The sequence below is a fragment of the Corticium candelabrum genome, chromosome 3 (genome assembly GCF_963422355.1).
Source record: "Corticium candelabrum chromosome 3, ooCorCand1.1, whole genome shotgun sequence".
Lineage (NCBI taxonomy): Eukaryota > Metazoa > Porifera > Homoscleromorpha > Homosclerophorida > Plakinidae > Corticium > Corticium candelabrum.
This window is the reverse complement of record NC_085087.1, coordinates 2,764,062-2,784,811: the sequence shown is the minus strand read 5'-3', so window position 1 is coordinate 2,784,811 and position 20,750 is coordinate 2,764,062. Positions and strand designations below refer to the sequence as shown.

At 40.7% G+C, this 20,750-nt stretch overlaps 3 protein-coding genes across 4 annotated transcripts; all 3 read left to right on the top strand.

Annotated features, from left to right (window-relative positions):
* Positions 1-5,848: 5,848 nt before the first annotated feature.
* Positions 5,849-8,646, top strand: LOC134177576 (actin-like). The gene is made up of 3 exons (XM_062644352.1): positions 5,849-6,046; positions 7,089-7,574; positions 8,218-8,646. Exons 1-3 carry the CDS (start codon positions 5,849-5,851, stop codon positions 8,644-8,646), a joined length of 1,113 nt encoding a protein of 370 aa, XP_062500336.1.
* Positions 8,647-10,081: 1,435 nt separating this feature from the next.
* LOC134177575 (actin-like) lies at positions 10,082-12,438 on the top strand. The gene is made up of 3 exons (XM_062644351.1): positions 10,082-10,300; positions 11,315-11,809; positions 11,888-12,438. The coding sequence occupies exons 1-3, from the start codon at positions 10,082-10,084 to the stop codon at positions 12,311-12,313; spliced, it is 1,140 nt and encodes a 379-aa protein (XP_062500335.1). The 3' UTR covers positions 12,314-12,438.
* A 2,635-nt stretch (positions 12,439-15,073) lies between these two features.
* LOC134177391 (actin-like) lies at positions 15,074-18,225 on the top strand. 2 transcript variants are annotated; one of them, XM_062644169.1, is made up of 4 exons: positions 15,074-15,267; positions 16,197-16,491; positions 16,552-16,694; positions 17,691-18,225. In XM_062644169.1, exons 1-4 carry the CDS (start codon positions 15,082-15,084, stop codon positions 18,084-18,086), a joined length of 1,020 nt encoding a protein of 339 aa, XP_062500153.1. In that variant the 5' UTR covers positions 15,074-15,081; the 3' UTR covers positions 18,087-18,225. The 2 variants fall into 2 exon arrangements, with proteins under 2 accessions (XP_062500153.1, XP_062500152.1); XM_062644168.1 differs by having other exon boundaries at positions 16,197-16,694.
* The last annotated feature ends 2,525 nt before the right edge of the window (positions 18,226-20,750 follow it).

The following is a 20,750-nucleotide window of genomic DNA, read 5'->3' as shown; positions in this document are numbered from 1 at the left end:
TAACACGATTGGTGGTTCCGTGTCCGACGTGCTGTCGTCGTGAGCTACGTCGCTTCCAAGTTCATTTCGCATTTCTATTTTGAGCGCTCTCATGTCGTCGAAACCGCGAAGAGACAGCGGACGTTCTTCGTCTGACCACGTAGCGTTGCAAAGTGAGTAACGCCCGCATTGAGAAGTGCAACGTTCGCAGCCGAGCCATTGTCGGCAGCAAATAGACACTGCTATCGGACTTCTGCTGAGCAGGTGGCAAATCTTGCAAGGCATCATTCTTGTTGCTATTGTCGCTGCTTTCGATTTAGTGCGTCGTTTCGATGACAACCGATGGCGAGTCACTTGCTCCATCTTGTCTTCGATGTTCTCGAGTCGCTCGTGTACTCGTTCGAAGCTGGACTCCAGGCGGCCGAGATGAGCTAGCGCGTCTTCTACTTCGCCGTCGATCTTGAAAAGGATATCCATATCCGGAGATGAGGCACGAGTGCTCGAGCTCAAAGGCTGCAGCAGGCCGTAACCAATCGCTGTTGACGAGTTGGTGGCCGATGAAGCTCGTTTTCTTTTGATCGGTGACGTCTCTGGTATAGAATCGAGGTAGCACTTCAGTGAGTCATAGTCCGACTGGAGTACCGCACAGATTCTTCGAGACGGTGTCTTCCAAAAGTCTACGTCTGCATGCATCCAAAGCAACTAAATTAATTAGTTAAAGCGTAAACGTATATATACATACCAGCTAGAGTGCATCCATGCTTGATAAGCATTTGAACATGCAAGGCTTTAGGGTAATCGACATGTTCATCCACAGACAAATTGAAGAAGATCGCACTGCTTGTTGCAGAGACTCGTATATAAACACCTCATCATGCATACTGTGCATGTATAGATGTAACGTATATCGTACCTCTTGTTCCGTCGTCATCTGCGAACGGTACGCCGCGGTTGTTCACTAGGATAATTCGGTCATCACACGAAACAACACCTTGAGCTTCGAAGTGACTCTGAACTAAGTCAGTAATATGTAGTAGGCCGACGTCACTTTCGGCAAAGCGAACGTACGTCTGCGAACGTACTTCGGTTAGCTGCAGCTTGTTTCGAACGACTTCCATAGACCACAGGTCAACACTCTTCTTGATTACTCTCACTGCCGATTGCGACCGCGCTTTCTTGCTGCTCGGTGCTACCGATCTAAACGCAGACCAATAGGAAGACGACGCCGGCGTCCATGAAGTTCCGAGTGTTGGAGCTGTTGCGGTCCTAGCAGTATGGTGACTTGCTTCACCGGTTACACCTACAACTGGCTGCAGCTGTAGGCGACGACGTTGCAAAAAGGACGAGGCATCGGACACATTCGACTCTTCCACCAAGAGCGGGTCGCCGTAGAGTTGATAGCGATGACAAGCCGAGAGTCCATCAAATCGACCTTCGGTCTTGGGAAATATTGCCGCCTCGTTGCCATCCTCTCTTTTCAGGTAAATGACTTCTACCTACACAGTGATACGCAACGCTAAATTTTGACGATCACCTTAATTAATTATTTAACATTGTATGATTGCTTTAACATCTAAAGTTGTTCGCGCCGTGTACAACTTGACTTGCCTTGAAACTCGAGACAGTCGCAAACTGCTCACGTCCGACAATTTCATTGGCAGCTCTTGCGTTCCTCGAAAAATGGTCACAATGTCAAATGGTTCACTTAACCGTCGTTGTCTGTCCATCGTCTCCACACGCACACTGAAATGATTTTACTAACGATTGATGACTACTGACCGATACGACCTCCATAGTAGAGCCGAGGCGGTGTGACCACGCCTAGCGAACGCTTCACAACATTAGTCAAAAACAATATGGGGAGATGCAAGTTGAGGTGACCTAACGTAGACGACGATTACAAAACAACTGTAGTGGAGGCTGCGAAAGTCTACCCAAGAATGTCTTGCGGTGTGAGAGAGCTGTCGACCCGTCCCATTACTACCGAGCGGTGGTTCGGACTCTTCTAGAGCTGCAATGCAATTTGTTTTGACGTTTATTGTTAGCCACGCATGGGGTAAGCTAACTCTTCTCAAAAAAAACCAGACTAGAGGCTTCGAAGCAAATCGTTTAGCACTAGGTGGGGTGTGCGAACATACGGCTACGCCTTTCCCTCTTCTCGCAAACAGGTACCTCCGTACACTAGCTACAATAGTGTATCGATAAATAAACTCTCTGAACATTAGAAGCTATAGGCTTTCCAAAAGTACAAAAGCAATTTGCTAACCGTAGACGTCATCACCCTTGCTAGATCTCACACATGATCATTGAGGGAATTCCCCGGGAAGACACGACGTCAATTTGCACAACCAGTTAGTGCAGTCGCTGTAATGGACAAGGCAGACATCAGACAAATGGTAGAAGAAGGCACTTTGCATTCAGAAATGCACTAGCAAGCATGCATGCACTCTAGCTGGTTTGTATATATATATATATATATATATATATATATATATATATATATATATATATATATATATACGCTTACGCTTTAACTAATTAGCCTAGTTGCTTTGAATGCATGCAGACGTAGACTTTTGGAAGACACCGTCTCGAAGAATCTGTGCGGTACTCCAGTCGGACTATGACTCACTGAAGTGCTACCTCGATTCTATACCAGAGACGTCACCGATCAAAAGAAAACGAGCTTCATCGGCCACCAACTCGTCAACAGCGATCGGTTACGGCCTGCTGCAGCCTTTGAGCTCGAGCACTCGTGCCTCATCTCCGGATATGGATATCCTTTTCAAGATCGACGGCGAAGTAGAAGACGCGCTAGCTCATCTCGGCCGCCTGGAGTCCAGCTTCGAACGAGTACACGAGCGACTCGAGAACATCGAAGACAAGATGGAGCAAGTGACTCGCCATCGGTTGTCATCGAAACGACGCACTAAATCGAAAGCAGCGACAATAGCAACAAGAATGATGCCTTGCAAGATTTGCCACCTGCTCAGCAGAAGTCCGATAGCAGTGTCTATTTGCTGCCGACAATGGCTCGGCTGCGAACGTTGCACTTCTCAATGCGGGCGTTACTCACTTTGCAACGCTACGTGGTCAGACGAAGAACGTCCGCTGTCTCTTCGCGGTTTCGACGACATGAGAGCGCTCAAAAAAGAAATGCGAAATGAACTTGGAAGCGACGTAGCTCACGACGACAGCTCGTCGGACACGGAACTACCAATCGTGTTACCATCTGCCACAACCCAAGGTGCGGGGGTCTCCTCGTCACGCAGCTTGACTGCAGATGTGAACGTACGCGCCGACAATGAGAGCCCAGAGATCATCGAGTGACACATTGACATAGTCTACTTAATAATTAGCTCTAGCTGTAAGCCGCGCTGTTCTACGTTAGCTAGTTGAGTTAATTAATTGAGTTGAGCAAATAGAGTTCAGTTGAGTTGACTTCAACTAAGAGAGTTCGGAAGGCGTTGACGATGGACGTGCATGTCTGTTTGATTGGTGAGTTGTGCGACGTCGTGCAAATGAGAAATGTGATCTGCTATAGAGTACCACGCCCTTGCATACGGTACCGGTACCGGGTACTACATCTAGAGTGTGCCCGTGAAAGCGCGTAGTCTACTACTTAATTAATTGTAGTAGGTTGACGGTTTCGATGTTTTAATTGTGTCTCGATATTTCCTAGCAACGAACGTCGTTCCGTATACTTAGTCACCACAGTTGCCAACTCGGCGATCCGCTAGCTAGTGGGGAGCCCATCTAGTTAGAACATAGCATTTTCCTTCAACCAGTTTATCTACAATAAAGGTAGCGTGTTGTGTACAATGCACGTACAGTACGTCTACCTACACAGCTAGGGACCGAGGTATTCGCTGGCACAACGTTGTGTGTCAGAGCGAAGTTGTCAAGAGTTGCCAACGTGGTTTGGCATGTGACGAAAAGCAAAGTAAAAACAAACACCTGCTTGTGTGTTGGAAACGCGATCTTCAGAAACACGCGTACGAATTGAAGCCCTGCTGAGATCCCCCGCTGAGACCCCTGCTGTGTCTGGCGTCTTTGGTCATTTCAATTTTCTATTTTCTATTTTCTATTCATGTCAGAAAAAGGAAAGCGAACTGCGCGTTCAAGTTTCTAGTTTTGAGCACAGGTGCCTAAAAATCAAACTTTAAAAGATAAATCTAAAGACCACAAGAATCAAACATCAAAAGATGAAATGCATTTTACAAAAATAAGGAAAATTTAAAATTTAAAATTTAATAAACACAAAAATTTTAAATAAGAATGCAACCAAAAAATTAAAAATTAAAAATTTAACTAAAAAGTGAAGATTAAAAAATGAAAACATGAAAATTGAAATGTAGAAAATTAAATGGCCGGACCATCCACTGACCTAAAACGTTTATTAAGTGTTGATGTTTTAATCTACATTGTTGCACTGTTTTAAAATCATTACAAGTTAATTGAATAACATTATTTGATTGAATAACATTATTAGTTATATTATTAAACAATTGATGACGTCATAAAAATTGATGCTCAAGCTTTGTTTAGTTCTGCATACGCCACTGCAGTGCATGTATTTGTGCAAGAACCAAAACAACGACAGTGTTCTTGACATAAACTAAGGCATTCATAAATAGATTTTATGATATCTGTGCTCACACTCAACCAACAATATCAACTACTTCTAGTTGAACTTCCTATAGAGAGAGCATAGTGATACCTAAATAAATGATTATCCACCAACTAACTAATCAGAGCATGCAAAAAACATCAATGTGACACAATGCCTAAGGTCTCTCATATTCTAAGTCCGCGTTTGCACCATGCAGTGTATGCCCATCTTATAGAGCAACACTTCCTGGGTCAACAAGGAATTGTCAAGTGCCAAACTTTCTCTTACCTTTATTCTAGAAACTCGAATTCCTTGCTGATGAAGATGACCATGAACCAATAATACCCATGCATGCCTAGCGTAGTGACGGTTGATTTCAGAAACGCCGACGTCTATGGTTTAGCGTTAGCAATGTCACTGCATGTAAGCTTGACGCAAAGACAATCCCGCGTTACGGAGACGTCGGTCCTTTCAGAGTACACAAGACTCTGTGCATATCTGGTACTGTACACCCTAAGATAATCAATAAGTATTCTTAGTTGGTCAAATGTTATGCTATATTAGCTAGTGATCTGCATGCATGGCTCTTGTTACCAAACGGCCTATAACAGTAGAAATTTTATGCCATTAGTGGCTATTATAAAGTAAAGAACAAAATTATATTGATCAAATATTACCAACTTTACCTGTTTGTATCCGTTTGCTGTAATTGCATGACTCTGTATATCTATCGAAATTTTATTCCCTAGAGCTATACCACCAATATAGCGCTTCTCCATTACCACCATCGTCGTTGGGAAATGCCGCAAAGTAACTACATGTTTGACGACGAACAGAATCTATTTTAAGCTCATATGCACATTCAAACGAAACGCAAGATCAATATTCTACGAATTCTCATTAATAAAATGTTGCCTTTCTTCAGATGATGACAGGGGACGACAGAGCTGTAAACACGAAGCTCTAAAATCGATTTTGTCACTTTCAAGGCACTTGCATGAAGCTGCAAACACGTTCGAACAAACCTTTAGCCCATACCGTAAACACGTTCTGGCAAACATGCACGAAGCTGCACACGCGCGTTCGCGCAAACGTGCACGAAGCTGCAAAAGCGTTTAAGCAATCTTACATGAAGCTGCAAACACGCTTGATTCGCGCGCAAATCTGCAAACACGTTCGACTCGTGCGTAGACTAAGTCATTCGTCGGATCATATCGCCTGGTGCCATTTGTCTTCAGATTGCGTTGCGATACAGCTATGGCAAGTCGACGTTCTTCGACACTAATTATTGACAACGGAACAGGAGTTTTGAAAGCTGGAATGAGCGGAGACGAAAAGCTTCCTAGCGTGGTTACGCACTCTAGTGCTATCATGTACGATACGGTACGTCTTTTTCTTGCCACCGAAGACCTGGCACGACGTAAATCTTACCAAAACGTTGATTCTCTGAGAGAGGTGAGTCGAAAGAGTATGCATGCCTTAGCAAAATCAGCTATATCTTGTAAATTTATAAGGAACGATAGTCAAACAACCGATATGAACCTCTAGAGAGAACACGGTCGATGCAAAGACTGGCCGCGGTTGACGACACGAACTGTCATCATTGCACTTGCCAACATTTCGCGAAGCTTAATTAACATTGGCGCCATTTTCTTCTATCGCCTTGCACGAAGCCCGTATTACGGTAATAACACGAATTGATTTGACAAAAGATGTATAGCTTCGCTACGGGGAAAGGTCCGCATAGATATCATTGGTCGAGCAGATGTCGCATATTTGACATTGAGTTGTCTTTCGAGGTTTCGTGCACACTGCAGCACAGTACGGAAAATGATGGTGAACAAGGATGCAATTTATGTGCAATGAGTGATGCTAATAGTCTTGACACGACCATCAAAACATCCACATTTTGTAATCCAGATTATAATTACTTTCGTTATTTGACAAACAAATCCTTTTTGCTTACTCATAACACGAAACGTTAATAGTCAAGTAAATAGCAACTATTTATTCTTTGCAACAACAAAAAATGATTTTAAAGCAGTGAATATTGGATATGTTCCTAGAATTAACCATTTCTAAATATTTTGTGAAAATGCACATTAATCTTGTAAAAGACAACACATTTTCTGGGTCTGATTCTTATCTATTTGCAGCCCATTAAAATTTTGTTGCATTTATGCACTGTGACACATTTGCAATAATATCATATCTATTGTACTGTTGTCTGTAAGTACATTCAGGCGTGGATGCAGATGGGGGTTCAGGGGGTTGCAATCCCTATTTTCCAATAGGCATGGTTTCATAATTTTATATAATTTTATTAGAAAAGAGAAAATTAGCAATGCTATAAATAACTGCTAGCAGGTCAATTTACTCTTTCAAAAATTTCTGGATCCGGGGCTGACCATTACAGTTTAAATCTAATTTTACATTAAAGCTCAACTTCAAAACACAATCCTTGAATAATAAATAATAATATTTCTTTATTGTTTAGATGTGGAAAAACGCGATAAGTAAACTGAAGATTCATCCATTCGAACACAACGTCGTCCTCGCTGAAAGCGAGATGCACACCGAATCAGACGTTGAAAAAATGGAAGAAATTATGTTTGAAGAATTCCGAACGCCGGCACTCTACATCGGCAACGAATCCGCATTCTCACTCATTTGGCATCGCAAACCGACGGGAGTTATTGTAGATTGTGGTGACTACATCACGTCTGTTGTACCTTTTTACGACGGTACACGTCTTCCGAATAACCGTCTACTTAACTACGGCGGTCGGAATGTTACTCTAAAACTTTTCAAAAATCTATCTAGAAACGGTTACCACGAGTTGGACTCTAAAAATCCTAAACATTTTGAGGAACTGAGAAAGATCAAAGAGAAATTTGGATACGTACAAATTTGGGAGAGAAGACGTTGGACAGATAAACATAATAAGCCATTTATAGTTCCTTGTGAACTAGTCCCTGAAAAGGTAAGTTACTTGTGGAAGTATGTCTAATGCCAGGTGTTATATACACACTATATAAGCAAATAGTCTCAGTCAGTCTGTCAGACAATGAGCTTCTGTTAGTATCGCAGACAATAGACGGCCTGTGTCTCTAAGTGCATGATATTTCTCAACAAAACAGTCAACCTTCTTGTCAAACTGATAACTACCATATAATAATTAATTATCATTGTCATTGGTTTGAAGTCACAAAAAATAAGCTTGGACCTACAATTTCCTATCACCACGTAAAAGATAATCCAATTTAGGCTAGGGGCGTAGCGTGGCATGGGCTAGTTCGGTCTAATAAAAGTAGGCGTGTCTATAAAAAGTAGACGTGTCCCGTAACATCATAAAGTTTAGCCTCCCATTTTCAAAGGTTAGTCTACGCCCCTGTCTCTGCTCCTGATTAGCTAATCATGACAGTGTAAGGGTACGGAAAATGACCAATATCAATAAGTTATAGACAGTCTGCGAATGCTCAAATACATACATAACTACTACATAGATAACTACTGCCTGCTCGAGAACGAGAGGTGCGCGCCTCGCCTGGTGAGTTACAGTCTAGATCCGCCACTAAATAAACTGTCTAATTATTATAAAATAATCGCTGATTTGTGAATTTTAGGATTGCGTCCTTAGGCTCGAGACTTTCTATGCCTCGGATGGTTTGTTTCAGCCTATGTGCTTTTACAGCAGTGCTATGGCAATTCAAGACGCGCTGTGCAAAGCCATTGAGACGCAAATCGAATCGATACAAGAAGAGCTCATCCAATCCGTGCTCTTGTGTGGTGGCGGCACACTGTTAACATCGTTTGCAGACAGAATTGCGATGCAATTCGACGCTCTCGAGAAGTTTCCTAGACCTGTCAACGTCATTACTAACAAGAATCGTGAACACAGCGTTTGGCTTGGAGCGAACGAATTCGCAAAGAAGGAGGAATGCATTAGTCAAGTTTTGATTAGCAAAGCGCAGTATCATGAATACGGAGTGGGGGTTTGTAGAGACGAACGAAACAGAGCAGCGCACTTGTACTTTTCCAGCAGCACGCCGTGAGTAATATTCTACTCTATATATATATATATATACTGTCGGAGATTGAATCGATATATTCATTTGTCAGAATAATGTTTCATGTATAGTATCTACGTTAATTATTCAGATTTGCTGTATTATTCAGATATGCAGGTTGGTATTAAACACTCGCGCACACGGTAGTTTATTTAGACCATTTCTACTTGAATTTTGGTTTATACACTAAAGCCTCCAGATAACTACATCGGATCTGAGGTTCACTGTATGTACTTCTCCATGCACTAGACCGGTAAGTGTATGGTTGAAGTTAATAATAGTGTACACTCGCAGTGTGTGGTCTTTTAGTTCACAAGGTTTTGCATCATAAACATAATTTTAATAAAAAAATTAATCTGATGCACTGTCAGACTCAATGTGCATGCTTTCAGTTGTGCGCGTGTTAATTTTGGGCGATATTTTGATAGTTTATTATTTACATGTTTTCAAGTACGCGCGCTAAAGCAAATACAAAAAACTTTTAAACGTTTTACCTAAATCAGTTTACTACAGCGCTAGCTTTACACATGAACCGATTTAGATAAAATCTGATTTTCAAACCGGTTTGAACCGTTTCAACACTCTATATGTAGTACATATGTAGACTTCAATTGACCTGTTTTCATACACTGCAATTGACGCATCTCTGCATGGCCACATGTTCAAAAACATATTTGCAAACAAGCAGTTGTGGTCGCAAGTAGACTGCGGAAAGACTTCATACAGTAGTTTTAATTAAAGACGTCGAACAACAAGAAGAATCAGTGTAGACATTTTAGCAAATAAAAATGGGAATCAAGTGCATTTTGTCGCCAGCAAGATTTAGTTGATGTAGTATGACTATACCTAACTCTAGGTGTTATACATGTGCATATTTGAAGAAACGTGAGATAAAAACCGATATCGTATTCTATCTGTGTATGAAACGTCCATTCAATTTTCAATTTAAAAAGTAAATTAAAATTGAATTTCTTTGGCGAATAAATGTTTATTTAATGTTACAATTTGTCTTTGATTATTGTTAGTCTGCAAGTTAATGTATCTGCGTCGTAGAGTTAAGATTATATACATTAAAAATAAAATTATAAAAAATGACTTTGTTTAATCATTATTAATTTGATGCCTAAATTCGCTGTGCCACAACAACACCGGATGCTCACAATGTCACATGATTATTACTTTTAATTTTTTCCGGTTGGTCAGCCGAGTTTTCATGTCCAAATATCCGAGCATCAAAGACAAAATTTAGTTGGTCTGGCCTAACTGGTTATCGCAGTGCAAATATGGTTGTAGAACAAAATTTGCATAAACACGTGGTCAAGAACAATTCCAAATATAGTCAAAATGGGTGGGCCGTATTTTGAGTCATTCGCCGAGTCATTCTTGCATACCGGCATTTGTCTTCAGATTGTGTTGCGTAATGGAGTGTCCTGTCTTGGTTGCTATCATTGACAACGGAACCGACTTTTTCAAAGCTGGGTTGGGCGACTATAGAGTACTTCCTACGGTGACATTGCAATGTACTGAAACGGATTTCGTCCTACCAGTACCACGCCATTTTCTTTACGAAAAAGAATGGATAGAGAGCGGGCCTGCAAAGCAAACTAGACCTCTTATGAAACGGCAATATTGGATGGACGTAAGTCAAAATATTACACCATAATGTTTATATTATATAAATACAATATAGTGGGTATTGCATGTAGTAGATAATATGCCATGCAGTGTAGACTCGATTGCCTGAGAGTTAGAATTTCTCCAAAAACAATTTTTCATTTCACTCAACTTTCACATGCTGTATATATATTTATTTGTCTACACTTAATTAATCTAGATCATATGTGGCACAATTAATGATGAATTTTTAGCATTAACTTTTAACGCGTTTTAGCTAGAGTGATTTAATGAACGATGTCATGTGATGTGATGATGCAGGTAACACTGTTCAGTCAGACTTATGCACAGAGCATTGCACATGCGTATGTAGTATACTACATGTGTAACATCTAGATTAAGTTACTACAACATACATTTGCACAAAATTTATACACTAAAACTAGACCACTTTATAATGATATTACATATAGGTAAATTCTGCTCAGACTAATTACATACATGCAGCTTAAGGTTAATGAAACTATTACGCAAAAAATTTAGATAACATTTTTTATATTTTGCGTAATTCCTATTGATTCATGTCAAACAGCTTGCTTACTCAAACCTTACCCATGTCCTTGCATTTTGCTTAATTAATTAAATCAATCTTTATACATTTGTGATTCCTTGTGGTTTCGTGGCATATTTCCTGCATGCATGCATGGGGATTCCTGTGGTTGCTAGCATGTAATTCCACAAGATTCTCTGTCTCCGTATAATTTTCTATATATATAATATTTTGTGTGTTTAGAATATACATAAAAGACTAATAATAGTTTAACATATTTTCTATTCAGAAATAGCGACTTCTGCGGTTTTGGTTACCTAACTGTTCATGCGTTCAATTTATTAAACGAGTTTGCGTTTTAATTCCTGTGTGAGTGACTGTGTGACTGTGGTAGGGAGTATACGCGTTTCTTTCATATCAATTTAATTAAGATGTACGCTTTATGCAAAACCGATCTTTCGAGTAAGTCTTCTTTCTTTGTCTCTCTAGCTGTGGAGACAGTCAATGGATAAATTGAAAATTAATATTAAAGGTGTTCACAAAGTCCCGGACTTCGTGGTCGCTGAAAGCGAACTGAATGTCGAATCAGAGCGTAAAGAAATGGTAGAAATTCTGTTTGAACAAAGTAAAACGAGACGAGTCTACATCGACAAGGAATCTTCGTTCTCACTGATTTGGCACGACACACCCACAGGCGTCATTGTAGACTGCGGCGACCTGATTACCTCTATCGTACCCTTTCACAACGGTGAACGTCTTCCAAATGACGTCGTACTTAACTACGGCGGTCGGGATGTTACAATGAGCCTTGTGTCAAACTTACAGGATACAGGACACTATTTTCTAAACCCTACGTACCTTTCTCATATTTCTGAAATTAGAAAAATAAAAGAGAAATATGGACGCGTAGACGCTAACGATGAGAGAAGTTTGAGAAGACGTCCTGAGGTCATTGACGTTTCTACTGAAGTATTTGGTGATCACGTAAGTTATCTATTAGCGTTCTTAGGCTTTGACAAAGTAAACGAATTTTTGTTTGATTATCAAACTTTGTCGCGTTAGAAAATTCATATTCGTCTTGAACATATTCAATGCACAGAAGGTCTTTTTCAGCCGAGTCATTTTGACAATCCTACAATGGGAATTCAGCACGCGGTAATCCGAACCGTCGAGTCACAAGTCAAAGAGATACAAGCTCAGCTCTACGGCTCCGTGCTTTTGTGCGGTGGCACTACAATGTTGGATACGTTTCCGATAAGATTGTCGCAAGAAATAGAAGACTGGAAGAAGGTAGAGCTCAAAAAACCGGTCGACGTCATTGCTAGAGATAATCGCAAATACAGTGTCTGGCTTGGAGCGAATAAGGTTTTCACCAAACAGGAATGGGTCGAAAGGTTAATGATTAGACGATCCCAGTATTGTGAAGAAGGTCTACGAGTGGTAGACAAGACACCAAATCTAGCAAAGTTGTGGTACAATAGCCATTGAATTAATTTAGTTCGAAAACTATAAAAAGCGGTATCTACAGTATTTGTGAGCATGATGATGAGTTGATATGTACACATAATCATTTAGAGATGTTGTATTCAAATTAAAATAGAGTTGTTGAACACTCACGCACACACTGTACATAGCACAAACTGCTAGCCCTCGTTCATTGATCGTGGTCTATTTTTATACATACATACATGTATACATACATATATATATACAGCATATATATATACATATACAAATTTGTATAGCAAGTTAGTTTTGATATATACACTTCTCCACGCATAAGACCGGTTGGTGTGTAGATGAGGTTAGCTAGGAATAATAGTGTGCACTCGCAGTGTGTGGTATTTTAGTTCACAAGGTTAAGCAACATAAACATCATTTTAGTACAACAGTCAATTTTGATCTGGTGCAGTGTCAAACTCAATGTGCATGCTTCCAGATTTGCGCGTATTAAACTTGTGCGATATTTTTGGCGTTAGTGCGATTAACTATTTGCATAGTTTCAAGTACGCACGCTAAACGAACACAAATAGGTATCAAATTACTTTGGTTCCTGAGACGGTTTACGTAGATCGGTTTTCTACACTACAGCGCTAAATAAGCCGACTTTAAACCGGTTTGAAACAGTTTCAACTCTCTCTAGATTTAGGTAGTATTTTATTGCCAGCAAGTTTCATTGCTAAGAGATTGGGTTTGATGTGGAGATTGGCATGACTATACTTAAGTTGACTATAAGTAAGAAGTCATGCAATGTGCACAATTGTAGAAGAAATGTGAGAATGAAAACCAGTACAGTAACCAGTCTACTTTGTCACATTATTTGTAGTGGTCGCTAGTCGGGGTCGCCTCGAAGACCTTGTTGATATGCAATTAGATATTTTTGAATTTGCAAAACGGTGTGATACACTTGCAATGTCTTTTAGTTAATTAAAAGCAAGTTATCGATGTTTTAATATATTTCAAAAAGCATTTACGATAGCGTAGCTAAATGTATTAGAGCCAGTCCAATTAAAGTTTTTGATGCAAATTCGCCGTGAGCATGAGCAATGCTATGCTTGCTGTAAGACACTAGTGTATACATCCTACGAGTAAGTATCGCTGAGTCTGCACGTGCTAGCAGTGGATGTTGTTCAGCGACTGTTTCCACGTTTTTCTTCAGTCGTTTGTTATATTATAGTGTCCATTTTGTTATCTCAATTTTCTGAGCTGTGCCACAAGAACATCACATGCTCTAAATGTCACGTAATCATTACTTTTATTTTTAATCTAATATTCCTTGTGTAAAACGGGCCAGTGAGCTAGTGTATTTATATGCCAAAATAAATCAGGTCAAGTTGCAATCAGAGTCCAAGATTTTTGGAAAAGATGAAGCACAATCTCGTCTATTCAAACAACTCGGTGATCGCCCTCCGTTATGTAATCTCAGACCATCATCACAACGCAACATTAGATCTATTATTAACTCCATTATAGCCTCATCCTTGAAAGAGATTACTAGTCTTATGGATAGAGCAAGATTAAACACTATTGCTACTACTCATGCTGGTGCCTGGTTGCGAGCATTACCAACCCAAACCTAAGCCTCGCTATGTCGCCACATGAGTTCGTGATTGCAATACTTTTTTTGGCTAGGAATCCCTCTATTCCGGTTTCCACCATCGTCATTGAAATGTGTCTGTGGTCAAGTTCTTGACCTTTTGACGATCATTTGGTTAGCTGCGGTCACGGTCCTGTCCAGATCAAACGCCACGACGCTCTTTACGAAGTGATTTACAACAAGCATGCGAGAAAGGAACAACGTTGTTCTGGCTATGACAACAGTCGTCCTGATGATATATTTTCATCCTAATTTCTTCTGGGTCGCTCAAGCTTCTTCGATGTAACAGCAGCCAACAGCCTGCAACCTTCATTCATTATTAGAGCTGCCAGCAATGCAGGAGCTGCTGCAGAAGCTGCGGAAGCTTGCAAAGACTTTCGTCACGCTGACAGAGTTACGGCAGCTGGTGGTATATTTTATGATTTATTCACTTGCTGTGGAAACTCTCGGTCTCTGGACACCATACACTCTATAGCTTCGAGAATTTCTGCAATGATTCACATGATGTTTTCAAAGTCTTGAATTAAACAATTCATTACAAAAATTATCTGTGAAATTATGGTCATATAATGCTAGATTGGTTACATAACGTTGAATTAGAGATAGATGCTGTACGTAGTTGGGGCATGCTTATTTGAGTTGTTGAGAATGTCGGGATGGGGAAATTTTATGTCTGTAAATAAAAAATACATAATTAAATAGTTGTATATATATATATATATATATATATATATATATATATATATATTTGTATATAATACAGATAACACAGATAACACATATCCGCCCTAAGAACGGAAGCACAAAGAGTCTAAGTCATAATAATTAGGTAGATAGTCACTAATCAGTCTTGAATTATACTGCCATAAACAAACAGATAACTGTTCGTGAAATTGCCTGGAAGCTTATTCGGTCGGTCAGTCTGATTTTCATGTCCATATATTCAAGCATAAATAATGGTCGGTCTGGCCTAACTGGTTCTCGCATCTGCATGCAGCACATGCAAGCGATGGTTCTAGAACAAACGTGGTCAAGAAAAATTCCAAATATGGTCAAAATGGGTGGGTTGTACTCAGTCATTCGCCGAGTCATTCTTGCATACCGGCATTTGTCTTAATTCACATTAAGTTGCGTTATGGAGTGGCCTCTAATTGTTATTATGGACAACGGAACAGACTTTTTCAAAGCTGGGTTTAGCGGCAATAGAGTGCTTCCTACGGTGACATTGCCATGTACTGAAACGAATTCCGTCCTACCACACCATTTTCTTTACGAAAAAGAACGGATAGAGAGCGGGCCTGCAAAGCAGACTAGACCTCTTATGAAACGACATTGTTGGATGGACGTAAGTCAAAATATTACACCTGAATGTCGAGATACAATATAGTAAGTGAGTAGTGTTGAAGAGATACGACAAGCAGTTTAGACTCAATTGCCTAAAAGTTAGAATTTTTACTTTACTCAACTTTTACTTTTATTCCTACGCTGTATACATATTTTGGTGTATACAATTTAATCTAGACTGTATACGTGGCACAATTAATGAGTGACGGTGATTTTAACGGTGTGATGTGATGTGATGATGCAGGTAACACTGTTCAGCCCGAAGACTTATCTTCCACAGAGCCCTGCACATGTGCATGCTACTACATGCATAACATCTACATTATTATAACATACACTATCGCAAAATTTATACATCAGGCTAAACAGCTCTATAATTTAGATTTTAGTTAAACCAATTACATACAGGCAGCTCAAGGATAATTTAGTAATTATTGAAGCAAGAAATGTTGATAAACGTGGCTTTTATATTTCGCTTGATTCCTAATGGCCATTGATCCATATCAAATTCTCTAGAGGGTAAACTCTTAGCTTGCCTAATCAAAGTCTGTGCATTTTGTCTAATAAAATGAATCTTTATAAATTTGTGATTTCTTGTTTTCTCGTGTAATATTTCCTGCACGCGGACTCCTGTGATTCCTTGCGTGTGATTCCATGCATGTGATTCTCTGATTCGGAGTGATTTCCTATGGTTCCGTGTGTTGAAAATACATCAAGACGTACAATAATATTTCATTCAGAATTGGCAGGATCTGCAGTTTCGGCTACCTATCGGTTTATGCGTTCAACTTATTAGTTCAACGAGTCTGAATGTTACTGCATCTCTTTTCGTGTGTGAGTGCAATGTGACTACGATAAAGAGTTAAACTTTTATTCTATTAAATAACGCTTCAAAAACTGAGTACGGGTTTATTCTTTATCTCTTTATAGCTGTGGAGACAATCAATGGATAAATTGAAAATTAATCTAGAAGATACCATCGTCCCGTACTTCGTGGTCGCTGAAAGCGAACTGAATGTCGAATCAGAGCGAAAAGAAATGATAGAAATTCTGTTTGAGCAAAGTAAAACGAGTGGAGTGTACTTCGACAATGAATCTTCGTTCTCACTGATTTGGCACGGCACACCGACGGGCGTCATTGTAGACTGCGGCGACCTGATTACCTCCATTGTACCGTTTCACAACTGTGAACGTCTTCCAAACGACGTCATACTTAACTACGGCGGTCGGGATGTTACAATGAAACTTATGTCAGAATTACAAAATACAGGACACTATTTTCTAGACCCTACAAACCTTCATCATGTTGCTGAAATCAGAAAAATAAAAGAGAAGTATGGACGCGTAGACGTTAGAGCTATCGATTCAACAAGTTTGAGAAGATCTGCTGAGGTCATTGACGTTTCTTCTGACGTATTTCGTAGTCACGTAAGTTATATCCTTGGCTAGACGGTCAGTGGGTAGTTGATCAAGCCATTCAAATTGTTGCATTGCACTAGATATTCACGTATCTGACTTTGTCATGGACGCGTGCAGGAATTTCAAGCCTCCAATATGCGGACTACACGGCGCAGTCAGACACGCAGAAAGACAATAGATTACTCTTTTGGTTTACTAACTAAACGCAAGCAAATGTATCACTCCGCCCTGACGAGGTGTTCGAATCTGGCTACGCGAGACTATACTCTGGCTGTCCTCCTCTCCCCTCCTCTCTAATACACTCTTCTCTCTCGCTCCCTCTCCTCTAATAGCACTCTTCCCGTCTTTCTTACATTTCCACTAACCGGCAACTGTCCGTTCAAATGACTACTTCTAAAAATAGATTGACCCCTCCCGCTCGATGCAAACTTAGATATGCATATCGACCCTCCCAGACTCCATATATAGACAACCATTCCAATTCTTGTTGTTGATTTTAATTATAAAACAGACAACGATGCTTTATATTTTCAATTACAAATTGTTTATTTAACTGTTAATTTTTACGCTTTTCAAAATTCAAGTTTCAATTTTATTCTTAATTTTTAAAATTGTAAAGCATAAATATTAAACTATTAACTGTAATTTTTAATTTTTAAAATTGTACAGCATTAATTAAAGTTAAGCTTTAAAATCAAATCATATAAATGTAAACTTAGAAATCGAAAATAAGAATCTTCAATTTAAATTTAAAATTTCAATTTTAAAGCGTAAAATTGATATTTAAATGTAACTTTAAAAATTCGTATTTTAAATTTCAATTTTAAAATTAATTTTTTATTAATTGTTTATTTTTATAATAAAAAATATAGAATAAATAAAAAGTTAAATAAAAAAATTAGAAACATGAGTATTACAATGCAAAAAATTGAGTGTCCCAACTACCCACTGACCTTTGACGAAGTAAACGGATTTTTGTTTGATTATAAAACTTTGTCGTGTTAGCAAATCTGTCTACGTCTTCAACATGTTACATGCACAGATGGCCTGTTTCAGCCGAGTCATTTTGACAATCCCGGAATGGGAATTCAGCACGCGGTAATCCGAACCGTCGAGTCTCAAGTCAAAGAGATACAAGCTCAGCTCTACGGCTCCGTGCTCTTGTGTGGTGGGACTACAATGTACGATAAGTTTCCGATAAGATTGCGACGAGAGTTCAAGAAGCCCGTCAACGTCATTGCTAGGGACAATCGCCGGTACAGCGTCTGGCTTGGGGCGAATAAGGTTTTCACCAAACGGGAATGGGTCGATAGGCTAATGATTAGACGATTCCAGTATTGTGAAGAAGGTCTACGTGTGCTACACAGGACACCAAATCTAGCAAAGTTGTGGTTGAAGTAATTTAGTTCGAAAACTACAACCATGTGGTATAGTTTATCCACAGTTGTAAGCTGGCATGATATTGAGTTGCTTTAGCTATATGTGATATGATTTATTGATATTCATACAACTCAAAATACAGTTAGTGCGCATGAATACGCACGCGCACACTGCCTTTACAAGATATTGGAATTTTGACAAGATTATTAGCAAAATTAATATGTAGAGTTACAGTAGGAAGTGAGGGGTCTGTTGACTGAAGTCCTTCTCTCAGTGGAGAAGGTTTTCTGCTACATTTATGTGCAAAGCTGAATGGGGTCCGAAAAACTACTCTTTAATTAATTAGCAACGGCGACGCCAAATAATAATAATAATAGTAATAATAATAATAATAATAATATGGGGAGTTTCTGTGGTCTGGCGAACGGTCCGTTGACGATGACGTCCAGTGCTTTCCTGGTGGTCGTTGATATCCACTAGGCGAGCTGCATCGAGTACGCGGTCACCGTAATGCCTGCAATCTATATCAAATTGGCTAGTCATTGATCGCCGTATGGACTACACGGAAACATGTACCCCGCTGGGCTCACCTGCCGGGTTGGTGGGCGCCCAGATGGGGGTAAAGACCCCACTTGCCCATTATGGAGGGGTATAGCGACACATAATAATAAGCGGCTCGATCGACGGACCAGAAACCTCCTCTCTATGCACGGTGTCCAACATCCTGCTGCAGACGTTGACCGACTGTACGCTCCTTGCAGTGATGGGGGTAGGGGGTTACAACAGATTGAGTCGACATATCAATCTTGTATTGTGAGGCTGAACTGTTACCTTGCTGACAGTTCTGATTCTTTCATGCAGATGATACGGGAGTGTGACTCTGGAAAATCTTTACACTCGATCAAGCTCATGGCTTGTCGGTTTACTGCACAGCTGCGGAAGAGTCTTGCTTCGGACGGCAAGTCGCAGAACTTACACAGGAATGCATCCATCTCGGTTGAAGGTGGCTTCGAGCAAGCGCTTGAAACAGATGCGAGACATTACTGTACGTGTTGCAGTTCTCTTCGTGTGCGATCCTGGAACGGGAAGCCTATGCACGGGCAGTATCGTCGTCTCACTGAGCAACCGCCTGTGGACATGAAAGAGACCTACGGATGGCTAAAGGCAGCGAATCTTCCTGCTGCAACTGAGGGACTGGTTGTTGCTGCTCAAGACCAAGCTCTTCGGACTCGGCATTATGAACGCAAGATTCTACATCGTGATGTCAGTCCTACTTGCCGCATGTGCAGTGTAGGCCTGGAAACAGTTGACCACATTGTGGCAGGCTGTAGTGCTTTGGCAAGGACGAACTACACTGATCAACACAATCAGGTGGCCTCCATCATTCACTGGGATGTTTGTCGCCATTTTGGGGTTTCAGTGGAGAGCAGATGGTACCGGCATCATCCTGATAGGCTTGTAGAGACGGATGACATTACTATGATGTGGGATACCACCATCCCCACTGCCAGGAAGATCAAAGCCAATCGTCCAGACATCTGTCTCAGAAATAGAAAGACAAGCACTTGTCTTCTTATTGATATCAGCTGTCCTGCTGATGGCAACATTGGCAAGAAACATGCTGAGAAGTTGGCGAAGTACAGCGACTTGCGAGTGGAGATAAGCCGCATGTGGCATTGTCGAACACTGGTGGTTCCGGTAGTCTTGGGAGCCTTGGGCACAGCGCACGCAGGTATTGCACGGTGGCTGGACATTATTCCAGGTCATCACAACCTGCAGCACTTACAGAAAACAGTGCTTCTAGGATCTACTCGGATCCTTCGTAAAGTCATGTCTTCTTTCTAGACAGCCGTGATGGTCTAAGTACTTCTGAAGCAGGGTTTGATTCCGGTACTTGTAATAGACTTTACAAACCAGAATGATCTGGTTGAGCACGACATAATATTAGTCACCGCTGTGGCTTAATGGTCAGCGACAATGGCTACCACTTCATAGTTCAAGGGTTCAAACCCCAGTGACGACAGTAAATTATGAAACTTGTCTCTCTTTCTTTCTCATGTTTCTCCAAGTATGTCCATAAGACTGTGACTCCTTTCAGTGTTGGGGAGTTTCTGTGGTCTGGCGAACGGTCCGTTGACGATGACGTTCAGTACTTTCCTGGCAGTCATTGATATCGACTAGACGTGTTGTAGCGAGTTCACGGTCACTGTAATGCCTGCAATCTAGAGGTGTGTTCGATCGGCTGTGTCTGGCCTCTTCCCGAGGAGTCGCAGCAGAGTCGATTGGATCTCTCGACTACAGCGGCAGAACTGTAGAAGTTGGAAAAGAGGCGTGCACACGGAGCCTCTTCTGGAAGAGGCTGGAAAAGCCTAATCGAACTCGCCCTAGATCTATATCGAATTGGCTAAAAGTCATTAATAATCGCCGTGTGGACTACACCGAAACATGTATCCAGCTGGGCTCATTTGCAGGGTTGGTTTGCGCCCAGATGGGGGTGAAGACCCCACCTGTCTATGCAGGGCAAACCAACACATAATAACGGAGGGGAGTAACGACACATAATAAGAAGAGAGACGCACTATAGAGTGCTAAACCTTCGGCTAGTGTACGTGCACACCACATGGCACTAAGACATGTGTACACAATGTAAGGCAAGAGGCACAAACGCTCATGCATTTGACACCA